The sequence below is a fragment of the Rhea pennata genome, chromosome 23 (genome assembly GCF_028389875.1).
Source record: "Rhea pennata isolate bPtePen1 chromosome 23, bPtePen1.pri, whole genome shotgun sequence".
Lineage (NCBI taxonomy): Eukaryota > Metazoa > Chordata > Aves > Rheiformes > Rheidae > Rhea > Rhea pennata.
Window position 1 is genome coordinate 7,688,663 of NC_084685.1, and position 11,251 is coordinate 7,699,913.

The window sequence follows — 11,251 nt, forward strand, 5'->3', positions numbered from 1 at the left end:
TCCCACCCGCCTGCCGAAAACCCTTCCCGGCCCCGGAGGTGCTGGTCAGCCCTTCCCGCATCCTGCCAGCCTGGCGCCCGGTGCTGAGCCCACCGCAGGCAGCAGAAAGAGAAGAGCAAAGCGCAACACGGCGGCAAGGCGAAGGGTGGGGGGCAGCCCCGCCAGCCCGGCCCGCGCAGGCACCGGCGGCCTGCGCGCGCGTCCCCGCCGGCGGCGGCTCGGCGGCCGGCTGCTATTCTTAGCTCCCCGGCTCTGCGCTCTCCCAGGCGATGGCACGGCACATTACTATTATTACTCATTGCCAACGTCTTGAAGCAGGCAGCCAGGAGCGTGGTGGGGTTTCCACACCCCTGTTGACCTGTCATTCGGTCCCTGCCTGCGTTTGGTCTTCAACAGGCTATTTCAGGAAAACCAATTTTATGGGCAGAAGGAGCCCAAGCCAGGCATTCAGCTCTGGAGCCGAATCCAGGCTCCTCGCCTTGTTCAGATCTGGATTTTTGTCTTGCCTAGGATGAAAATAAGGGCCAAGAGTCGCCTTTTGTCCAGATCCAAATTTCTGGTTCGTTTGGATCCAGGCTTTCAGTTCAGCTCAGCTCAGAGAAAAGCCATTTGCAAAACCTGGATCTGGAGCCCGGTCCCCAGCTGTAGGAGCATCATCGTGGTGCTGGGCAGGCATTGGGGATCCTCGGGGCCTCGGCCCAGCTCCTCCCTCTGAGCACACATGGGGGGACCGGAGGAGCCCCCCAGGCACCCTCTCCATGCATGCATCGGAGAAGGACACCCCCAGGCAGGGCAACGCCACCACTCTCGACCTCCATCCATGTGCAATTTCAATTTTTTTTGCAAAAATGAAGATTTTTATCTTGAGGCTGTGACCAGCTAAGAGGGACGGGCGCTGCCGGCGACTCAGCTGAGGAGCCAAGTGCTCCCAGTCCCAGTTCTGGGGAGGACTCGGAGCCAGGGCTCGACACCAAGCCCTGACTCACCCCGCCGGGATGGGGAGGCCGCGGGCACAAGCGCCCAGCCACAGCCAGGACACCCGGAGCCAGACCCGGAGCCAGCAGCCTGGCTGGGCTGCTCACATGGCCCCCGCCGAGGCTCCTGCTGCTCCGCCGTCGCTCTAGTGGTTGTTTTTTTTCCTGACTTTCCCTGCTGGAGCTCGGATAAATGCTTTAAAAGGGCTGAGCCACCTCCCCGCAGCGGCTCCGCAGGGACGTACCTTCTCTCGGAGGTGAAGGAAGGATCCTGGCGCTGCCTCGGCACGCGCCTCCCCGGGGCCTCCGGCAGTGGGGGAGCATGCGGATACGTGCACGGGGGGCACTTCAGAGCCCAGAGGGGACGAACGGAGAGAGGCAGGAGACGACATCCATTTCCTAAAGGTTTCCAGATGGCAGGCCGGATCCTGCCCTAAATCGCACTGAGGGAGGCCTTGGGGCGTCAGCGCCGCCCGCGCGCCCGACCTGCCCGGCCACCCTGAGCAGCCCAGCTCACCCCTCACCCTGCCAGCTCAGGGCTCGGCGCTCACCTGGAGCGCCTGGAGACCCACTGCGAGCGGCGGCAGCCCCGAGGACCCGTGTCCTGCCAGGGATGCAACGCGTGGGCTAGAGACGGATGAGAGGTCCCAGTGCCAGCTTGCTCTGCAGGTTTGGCGCAGGCCAGAGGGAGCAGACCCAGCTCCCTCAACAAAATCACAGTCGTCTGGGACAGCAAGTCAACGAGAAGAGAGGGATGCCCCATTCCCGAAAAAGCACCCACTTCTTGCCTGCGAGGATTAATCATCTCATCATTAATCTCCCCTGCCCCAAACTCCCACTCAGGTGGGAGATTGGACACACTGGGCCCTTTTCCTGGCCTGCCTGCCCCACACGCCACATGCCCTGAAGCCAAACTCAACCCGAGAACCCAACCAGCCCAATGCTGGCTACATACCTCAGTGCCAGGAAAATCCCATTTTGCAATCTTTTCCCAGCCCCCCAGAACTCCCTGCCCCCTGCCACGAGCAGCTCAGCCCACCAGGCACGGTGGTGCAAAACAGGGAGCACTCGGGAGCCCCACAGCTGCTCTGCACGCACCGGCCCAACCACGGTCCCGACGAGGGTGCACACACGCTCGCGCAGCACGTCCCGTGCCCGCTGTGGCCTGTCGCCTGAGCCCCGGGGCACCCACGGCCGCCTCAGCTCCAGCGGTCACGGTGGGGAGAACCCACGGCTGAAAATAACGTGACTTTTCCCAGGAGGGAAGATCAGCGGCTGCGGGAAGGAGCAGGAGGCTCCAGCCCAGCCCAAGCCGTGCCCGCCCTCCAGCCGCCAGGCCCGGCTCTGCCCTCGGGGGGCGCCACGGGAGCGGCCCGGCCGCCGCCCCCGGGGCCGGCGTGGGAACCTGCCCGAGACGCCGAGGCGCCCCCGGGGAATCGTGCAGCGGCCCCGGCCGGGACACCGAGGCAGCGGCGGGGTCGCGCCGGCCCCGCTTCACGCGGGGAACCCGGGCTCGGCACCCGCGGGGCCTCGGGCACCTCTGCGCCCAGCGCGGGCGGCGGCGCGGGGACACGGCCGCGGCCCCCCCGGGTCCCCGCGAGCCCCCCCGCTCCCCCGGCCCCGGCCCTCCGCGGTGCCCCCCGGCCCCGGCGCTCCGCGGTGCCCGCCGCTCTCTTACCGCGCTCCTGCCCGCCTACATCCTCCTGCCGGTCGCGCTCACCCCGCTCCGGGCGGCTCCCCGACGGCTCGGCCCGGTTCGGGTGGGCTCGGCGCGCGGCTCGGCTCGGCTCGGCTCGGCTCGGCTCGGGTGCGTTCGGGCGGGCCGCGGCGCAGCCGAGAGGCGGCGGCGGCGGTGGATCCTCCCCGGAGCCAGCGCGGAGCGCGGGTGGCGGCGGCGAGGACGCAAAATGGCTCCGGTGCGGCTCTGCCGCCTCCTCCCGGCCCGGCCCCGCCGCACCGGGACCCCCTGCCCGCACGGCGGGCGGGGGCGGCGAGCGCCGCCTGTCACGAGTTCGTCGGGGCTCAGCGGGCGCGGGGAGGCGCCCGCCGCAGCCCGCTCCGCTCCGCTCCGCTCCTCCTCCGCGCCCGGGGTCGGGCCCGCCGGCCCGGCCGTGCCCCGGCCCCGGCCCCGGGACGAGCCGCCTCCCCAGTGGGGATCCCGCCGCCCCACGCGGGGATGGCGGAGGCGCCGGGCGGGGGTCCCGCTCGCCGCGGCTGCCCTGCCTGCCCCGGCAGGCCTGCTGTGGCGCCGGGCTGCCGTCGGCTCGCAGAGCCCCCCCTCCTCCAAACGCACTGTAATTTGCTAATAATAATAATTAAGGCACACGCGAGTTAGAATGTGCAGGGGAATAATACGCTGGTTAACGCCTCGCTGCGCGGCGCGCCGCGGCGCGGGGGGACGCACAGAGCGGCACGTGGAGCGCGGCCGGCTCCGGAGGGGCTCACCGGCGCCTCGGGAGCCGCTGCGGCGCAGGGCGGCGGGCTGGCCTTGTGCCGGCTCTCCGCTCCCCTTGCCGGCGGGTCCATGGGCGCGGGGCCGCCGGGGCGCGTGCAGCGTGCCGGGGCTCGGCGTGCCGGCTGCAGGGGGGAACGTGGCCTGGACACGCTTCCCGGGGCTGCTTTTCAAGCAAGCGTATCCCTGCGTTTTCACGTGCGGCTGAAGACGGGATGGGCAGCGTGTAATTGCAGCGCGAGCGGCGGGGAAGGCTGCGGACGGCAGCCCAGCGCACCGGGCAAGCAGGGCACGAGCGCCGTCCTGGGGACGCCCCGCCAGCCCCGCGCTGCGGCTCGCTGCTGTGAGGATGCTCGCGGGCAGGGACCGTCCCCAGCGGCTCCGCAGGCGTCGCGCAGCGGGAGGGCCGGCGCCTGCGCTTTGCCGGCTCCCCGGCCCACGGCTGGACCCGGCTCGCGTGGGCTGGGCACCAAGGCGGGGGCAGCCACTCTCAGCTCCACGCATCCCGCCTGGTCCTGCTCCATGTGACACCATCCCCTGCAGCACCCACCCCGTGCTCGCCCCACGGCGCCCGGCACCTCGCGGCCTGGGGGGTGCCGCCCAGGCCGCCGTCTCGGAGCAGGAGCCCTGCTTTCTGCAGCGGGGAGCAGGGCCCGAGCCACCTCTGCGAGAAATTACATAAAAAAAGATTAAAATTTAATACAGATTTTGCAAGGCGGCTATAGTGGGGCAGGCTGCTCCGGGGACCGCGCTCCAGCCGCGTGACCCACGCCCCAGCTTGCCGGGTGGCCGTGCAGCCGGCAGCCCCTCGGCGAGGCGCGTGCGGGCCAGCGGCGGTGCGGGGACGTCGGCGACGCTGCTGCGCGGCGCCGGGGCGGGGGGCGGGAGGCTTCGCTGCAGCCGGAGGAGCCGCCGCGGCCCAGCACCGGCGGGACAGCGGCGTCCTCCGTAATTCCTCCAGTTCCCTTGACAGAGCCAATTAATCAGAGCAGGCAGCGCCCCGCGCCAGAGGGCGAGAAACACCCCGGCCGGGGACGGGCCCCGGCTAGGAGGAGGCGGCAGCGGCGACGGAGGGGGCGCAGGGCGCGGGGCGGCCGGGGGCCGGGGCGGGCGGCGGGCGGCGGGCGGCCGGGCGCAGGGCGCTGCAGAGCTCGGCGCGGAAGCGCTTGATGGCGAAGCAGTAGACGAGGGGGTCGATGCAGCTGTTGAGGCTGAGCAGGGCCACGCTCAGCGTGTGCAGCACGTCCAGGGCGGCGGGCGGCCCGCAGCCCCCCGCCGCCCGGCCGCCCACCCAGGGGGCCAGCGTGAGGTGGTAGGGGGCCACGCAGACGGCGAACACCAGCAGCATGCCCAGCACCATGGCGCGCGCCTGCCGCCGGTGCGAGCCCGGCGAGGCGGCGGCGGGCGCCGACAGCGAGCGCGCCATGGAGGCGTAGGCGCCCAGCACCACCAGGAAAGCGCCAGCGAAGAAGCCCACCATGGCGTAGGCGTAGGCGCGCTGCCGGCCGTCGTGCTCGAAGCACTTGGTGCCGCCAGCGCCCGCCGGGAAGGTCTGCCGGGCGGCCAGGGTGGGCACGGCGCAGCCCAGCCCCAGCAGCCAGGCCAGGGCGCAGGCCAGCGCGGCCCCGCGGCGCCGGTTCAGCGGCAGCGCCCGCCGGGCCGCCCGCACGGTGCAGTAGCGGTTGACGCTGATGAGCGCCATGAAGGCGACGGCGCTGTAGGTGGCCAGGTAGTAGGCGGCGCCGGCCAGGCGGCACGCCGCCTCCGAGAGCCGCCAGTCGCCGCCGGCCAGGTAGTAGGGGATCCAGAGGGGCAGGGTGAGGTTGAAGAGGATGTCGGCCAGCGTGAGGTTGATGAGGTAGATGCGGATGGCCTTCCTCACCCCGCCGCTCTGCAGGAACACCAGCAGCGCGGCCAGGTTGCCCGGCAGCCCCACGCACAGCACCAGGCAGTAGACGGCGGGCACCAGCACGAACTGCAGCGGGTCGCTGGGCACGCACTCGCCGGGGCGCCCCGCCGAGAGGTTCATCCCTGCAGCGACCTGCGAGGAGCGGCGGGGGATCAGCGGGAAGCGCCTGGGAACCACCAGCGCCTGGCCGCCGCGTCCCCACCACGGCACGGCGCTCGCGGGGACGCTGCGCCCGGCCTGCAGCGTGCGGCTGCAGGGGCCCCCCCCACCCCGCCCCGCGTTTCTCGCCCGCCGGCGGGTCCTTACCCCGGCAGCGCGCGGCCCCGTCGCCTCCTCGCCGTCTGCCGCGGCCGGTGCGCGGGAGCCTTTAAAGGGGGGCACGGGCCGCGTCCCCCGGCAGGGCTAATCCGGTGGGACGGCCGGGCCGGGCGGCAGCTGGAGCGGGGCAGGCACCTGTGCGCGTATGTAACCGGGGATCCCCGGCGCGGAGCCGCGCTAAGACCCCCGCGCGCCGCCCCGGCCCGAGGCCCGGGAGCCGGCCGAGGCCCCTTCCCGCCCCCGCCATCCCGCCCAGCGCCGCGGCGGCCCAAACAACGGGCCCCTTTCAGCTGCCGGCGCCGCGAGCCCCCTCCCCACGGGGGCTCCCACCACCGCCCCGGCCCCCTTCACCTCTGCAGCCCGCGGCTCGTCCCGCCGCGGCCTCCCCGCGCCGCCACCGCCGGGGGACGAGGGACGGGGCCCCCGGCTCCCGCAGCCGGCGGCGTGGGAACGGCTCGCCCCGCGCTCCGGCACCCGCGCCGAGGCGGCGCGGGGTCAAGTTTCCGCACTCGGCAGCTGGGGGAAGGAGGGGGCGACGGGTGGGAGATCAAAGCGGGAATCTGCCCCCTCGCAGGCTCTTCTGCTGCCTTCAGAGCCGGAGGGAGCAGGAACGCGCCGGGGGCAGCGGCCCCGGCCCCCGGCCGGCGCCCAGCACCTGTGTCCAGGCCCCCCGGACGGCTCCGGATTTTGCGCCAGCCGCCCGCTGCCGGGGCCCGGCCCGTAGGGACGGGCACTTGCTCCTCTGCGGCACGGTGCCTCGTGCCCCAAGGCCGGTGGCAGCCGGTGGCACCAGGGACGGTGACCCCGGCGCCTGCACCCTTGGCCAGGAAACGCTCCGGGTTCAAACCCCACGCGGGGCTGCAGCCGCAAATACAACCGGGGAGGCGACACGTGAAAAACAGAGGCTTTATTTAAAAATACAAGAGCCCCCACGAGAGCAGAGCCAGCCCCCGCTCGGCCTGGCCGAGCCGCGGGGAAGAGCCGCCGGGACGGGAAGGCACACGCGGGGCACGGGCTTCCTCGCGGGGAGCGATGCCGTGCCCCAATCCCCCCCCCCCCCAAGCTCCCCTCCCACCTCCGGTCACTCGAACTTGGCCTTGGCGGGGGCTGCCCGGCCGCGGACGTTGAGCAGCAGCAGGAGGCCGAGGCAGACGGTGGCGGGGGCGCACATGGCCACGGGCTCCCTCAGCGCCAGCAGCGTGTAGATGGCACCTGGGGCAAGGAGCAGAGCGGGGCCGGTCGGCGAGGGCGCCGCGGCGGGTGGACGGCGGGATGGAGGGGAGGGACGGAGGGGAGGGACGGAGGAGGGGACGCAGCCCCGGCCCGCACAGCTGGGCACCCCAGGGGCTCGGGAGCCGGGACAACTGCTGGGATCGGGGACGAAGAGCCCGAACAGCAGCAGGTGCCCAGTGACTCCAGCAATTTCTGACCATTTGGGCTGCTACCGGCCGGATCCCGCTGCGGGGATGAACTAGGGGACGAGAGCAGGCGATCGCAGCCTTCCCGTGCCCCGAACCCTGGCGGGGGTTGGCAGCTGCCCGGGGAGGGCGGCGGAGGGACAGCGGCGGCCCCCCAGGGCCCCCCCCGCCCGGCAGCGCTCGCTCTCACCGATCATGATGACGGTGAGCACGAAGTTGCTGATCTCCTGCAGGAGCTGGGGCCCGGCCGCCAGCAGCAGCCCGGCCACCACCTCGATCCAGCCGATCGCCTCCAGGTACCGCCCGGGCTCGGGCTTGTAGCCGAACTCCTTCAGCGGGAAAACGTCCACGAAGCGCACGAACTGGGACTGCTGGAGAGAGCGGCAGCGGCCGGGAGTCGAGGGCCGGGGGGGCCGGGCAGCCCCTCCGAGGGCGCTCGGCCCCCCCCCCCCCCCCCCGGCCTCCCCGGCGGGCTCGGCCCGGCCCCGCTCCGCCCCGCACCCCCGGGACGGGCCCGCCGGCGCGCCCCGCTCACCATGTGCTGGTGCAGCTCGGCCGAGAGCCGGTCCGAGAGCTTCACGGCGCCCGTGAGCAGGAAGAAGAGGCCGAGGAGGACGCGCAGGGCGGCGAACACCGCCGCCATGGCCGCGCCGCGCCGGGCGGGGCCGCGCCGGGCCGGGCCGGGCCAGGCCGCGGCGGGCGGAGCCGCGACTGGACGGGACGGGGCGGGCGGAGCCAGCGGCTCAGTTCAGCTCGGCCCGGCCCTGTAGCTGGCCCCTGGGTCCGCTCCGGCCCCGGCCCCCCGAGCCTGCTCCAGCCCTGCCCCGCTCCCGCTGGGACCGAGCAGAAGCGGGACGAGGACAGCGGCAGGGCGGAAGGACCGCGCAGGCCCTGGGGCCGCCCGGCTCCGCACCGAGCCCTCCCCAGCCGGCACCGTCCTCCGAACAACGCGGGGCCGGAGACACCGTCTGAAGCCAGGGGGGGCCACCCCGGCTGCTCCCACGCACGAGCGAGGGGTCGGACTCCCCCTCGGGCCATTTCCGCACCGGCAGCCGCAGCCTCGGGCGCTCGCGGTGCTCCGGGTCACGCCAGCCCCACGACGGGCTGCACGCAACCGGCCACCGGCCCTGCGGTGCCCAGCGCGCAGCGCCGCAGCTGCCCCACGGGCCTGCAGCGGGTCCCGGCCCCGGCGGCAGAGCAGCTCGGGGCAGAGGCGCCGGCACCGAAGCGGTTAACACCACAGCTAGCGCCGGGGTTTTCGGGGTTTTCGTCTGGCAACAGGAGCGAGGCCTGGCTGGAGCAGAGGCGGCAGCTCCCTCCTCCCTCCCTGCGCTCGTCAGGCCCTGCAAACGCGAGACTGCGTCACGGCCTGCGCCGCGCTCGCTCGCCGACCGTCTCGGCAGCTGCCGCGCTTCGGGGCTCTCTAGAAAAAACGCAGCCTTGGATCCGCGCTGCGGGAGCGAGCGAGGGGAGCCAGGAGCGCGCCGGAGGGGGAGCGACTGCCTGCAGGCGTCTACAGGCAGGACTCAGTGGTTATTCTGAATCAAACGGAAATACTTGTATATATTTTTAACTCCAGTAAACCACGACATTTCAGGCCCTTATGGTGCAGGAAGGGACCGGGCCGTTCCAAGGCTCCTTTAGCCCTTTCCAGCGATCTGCGCTCAAAGCTCGCTGCACCCCACTTCGGTTCCCTCTGCGCTAGAGGAGGAGGGGAGGAATAGATGCCTCGCCATTTCTTAACGCGAGCCTCGTGCTCTAGAGAGAGTTACTCGCAGGTAAAAACGCAGCTCCCTTCTCGGCAGAACTCCAGCCGCCCGAGGGATTCCGCCGTCTTCCGCTCCATGGCTTCTCGCCGCAGTCGGTCCTCGTTTGTCGGGCGTCCCATAAGCAAGCGTCCTCCTGCACGGCAGGAGCTTCTCCTCCGCCGGGCGCGGGCGGGCCACGGGCTCGTTCCCTTCTCATCCTGTAAACTCCGCAAACCGAGTTCAGCGCCCAGGACTCCTTGGGCTCTTGTGCCGGCAGCACGAGGGCCGGGCCGTCGTCTCCCTCCTGCGCCTGCCGGGCTGGGGTGAAAGCTGGTCTCCCCCGGGCAGCGCCGGGGAGGGCTCCCCGGCCGCTCCTCTGACGAGGGCCTCGGTCCCCGCGGCCGTGCACTGCTCCGGGCAGGCTGGAGGCAGCGAGGCGCTGGGAGGCGGCTGCCCCCTCGCCCTCCCCGCTCGCGGGCCGGCATCGTGCCTGCAGGAGAGGTCGGGCGGGTCCCCGGCGTCACAGCCGCAGAGCAGCCCTCCACGCAAGCCCCTGCCTCCGGGCTGCGCGGCGAGGGACACGGCCTCGTGAGCTGGCTAACTCCCACCCCTCACAAGGTGTCCATAGCACGGAAAAACAGTCTCATTAAATTCTACTGGGGGTTGGGCTTGGTATTTTCCAGGCTAAGCTAATCTTAGAGTAATTAAAAAAGCTGTAGTCATGCTGCCCATCTGGCTTTAGCAAGCAGCTAGCAGCCTCGGGGAGCGAAGGCTGCAGAGAAAGTGGAACACGCACCTTGCTGGGTACCCATCTCCAGAGAGAGGGGGCCTGCAGCATGGCCAAGTACTGCTTTTTTCTTCCTCTCTATAGCTTTACCTTCTCCTCCCCCCCAAACTGCTTCCCAAGCCCCCATCTCATCCCCAAGACCACTTGTGCCCCATCCCCATTTCTCATCCTAGCACCATCTCACTCCCAGGACCAGGGAGCAAACCTGGTCCTGTTAATTGCTCTCCACTGCCTGAGGTTATTTTATTACACCCCATGCTCCTTTCCTCCCACACCACTTTTCTGCAGCTCGCCCACACCGCCCCTAAGCCCTGCCGCGATGCCCACAGGCTCAGGGAAGTCCCCGCGCACCGGAGGCGCACGGCAGCAGTACTCCCAGGCAGCCAGAGCACTACAGCTGCACGTTAGCAGCATGAAACGGCAAAACTGCAAGAACAGCCGAAGATGCAGATTGCACAGGAAATTATGGCAGAGAAATGCATCCCTTGGGCTGGAATAGGGCTCCAAGCACTGCCTGTATGATCTGTATCTGCTCTCAGCCTTTTTCTTTCTTTTTTTTTTTTTTTTTTTTTAAATATAGGAGCTACTTAGTAATGAAACATTTGGTAGAACCAGGTAATCAGCTTTACCAGCCAGAAAACAGTAGCCTACTGGCAGAGTGCCCAGACATTAAAGAAAAAATGCTTTATACTAGTCATCCACCAGATGATACAACTAATAGCCTACGCTAAAGAAAAAAAAAAGTATTTTTGCAATTCCTCTTCCCCAAAACACACACAATTCCAGTACAGAAAGTGAAACGTGATATGCTTATAAGAGCTACAAGATGTTAAATCTATCAGTTTGAATGCTAAAATCACATTTAGGTTTAAACATTTTCACATAGGAAGCAGTAGAAGCTGCAAAAGTGCAAAAAAAATTAAGACAAATTATTGGATAAAGAATTTGAGAAAAAGGTATCCGAGTCTGCACTAGCTGTGCAGGTAATAACACTGAAGTTCACTTTCTTGCCACGATAGGCCATTATGATTTTTACAAACCATGTTGCCTCCCCCCGCCCCAGTAAGACATTTCCATAGGAAAGCAGAAGACTCATCTTGATCCAAACACGTCCTGAAAGCGTGATTTCCAAGCGCTCAGCTGCTGCACCAGGCACCTTCCCAGCAGCAGGGGTAACAAAGCACCACCGCCTGCCTCCGGGAAGGGATTTGTAAGAGAGCAAAGCATTTCACGAACAGCAACCCAACTTCGTCCGCCCAAGCTTGGGGGCCCACGAGCTGCTCTGCCTCCAGGGTTGCTTTGGTGCTGTGGGTACAACATTCCTCCACGATCAGGCATTTCGGTGGGTAAGTGACCACAAGGCTCAATTTCTTTCCTGAAGCTTCCTCCCTCTTAGTTAAGGTCTCAGTTAACAGATAAATAATTCACTTGAACTCCATGCAATATTTACTAACAATGATTACAGCAGAACCTAATTATCATCTAACTGGAGGGGAGGGAGGTCAGCTTACTGACAGCACATAATACATCAGCTGTTGGAGAATGCTGCAGGAAAGGTGCAGTACAGTTACTCAGGAAAGAAACATTTCTTTGAAGACCTTTTCAGAACCAGGACAAATCAATGACGAACTTTTTTCTCTGATTA

At 68.1% G+C, this 11,251-nt stretch overlaps 3 protein-coding genes across 3 annotated transcripts in view; all 3 read right to left on the minus strand.

Annotated features, from left to right (window-relative positions):
- Positions 1–2,713, minus strand: part of DLGAP3 (DLG associated protein 3) — a 29,282-nt gene extending 26,569 nt beyond the window's left edge. The window contains exon 1 of the mRNA XM_062594007.1: positions 2,653–2,713. The gene's annotated coding sequence lies outside the window, so the exon portion shown is untranslated. The remainder of the gene's footprint in view (positions 1–2,652) is intronic.
- On the minus strand, positions 484–5,455 carry LOC134150445 (platelet-activating factor receptor-like). The gene is made up of 5 exons (XM_062594370.1): positions 5,096–5,455; positions 4,556–4,978; positions 4,005–4,090; positions 2,653–2,975; positions 484–506 (listed from the first exon to the last, which is right to left on the minus strand). The coding sequence occupies exons 1-5, from the start codon at positions 5,453–5,455 to the stop codon at positions 484–486; spliced, it is 1,215 nt and encodes a 404-aa protein (XP_062450354.1).
- Positions 5,456–6,545: 1,090 nt separating this feature from the next.
- TMEM35B (transmembrane protein 35B) lies at positions 6,546–7,739 on the minus strand. The gene is made up of 3 exons (XM_062594202.1): positions 7,607–7,739; positions 7,262–7,442; positions 6,546–6,865 (listed from the first exon to the last, which is right to left on the minus strand). Exons 1-3 carry the CDS (start codon positions 7,712–7,714, stop codon positions 6,735–6,737), a joined length of 420 nt encoding a protein of 139 aa, XP_062450186.1. The 5' UTR covers positions 7,715–7,739; the 3' UTR covers positions 6,546–6,734.
- Positions 7,740–11,251: the final 3,512 nt, after the last annotated feature.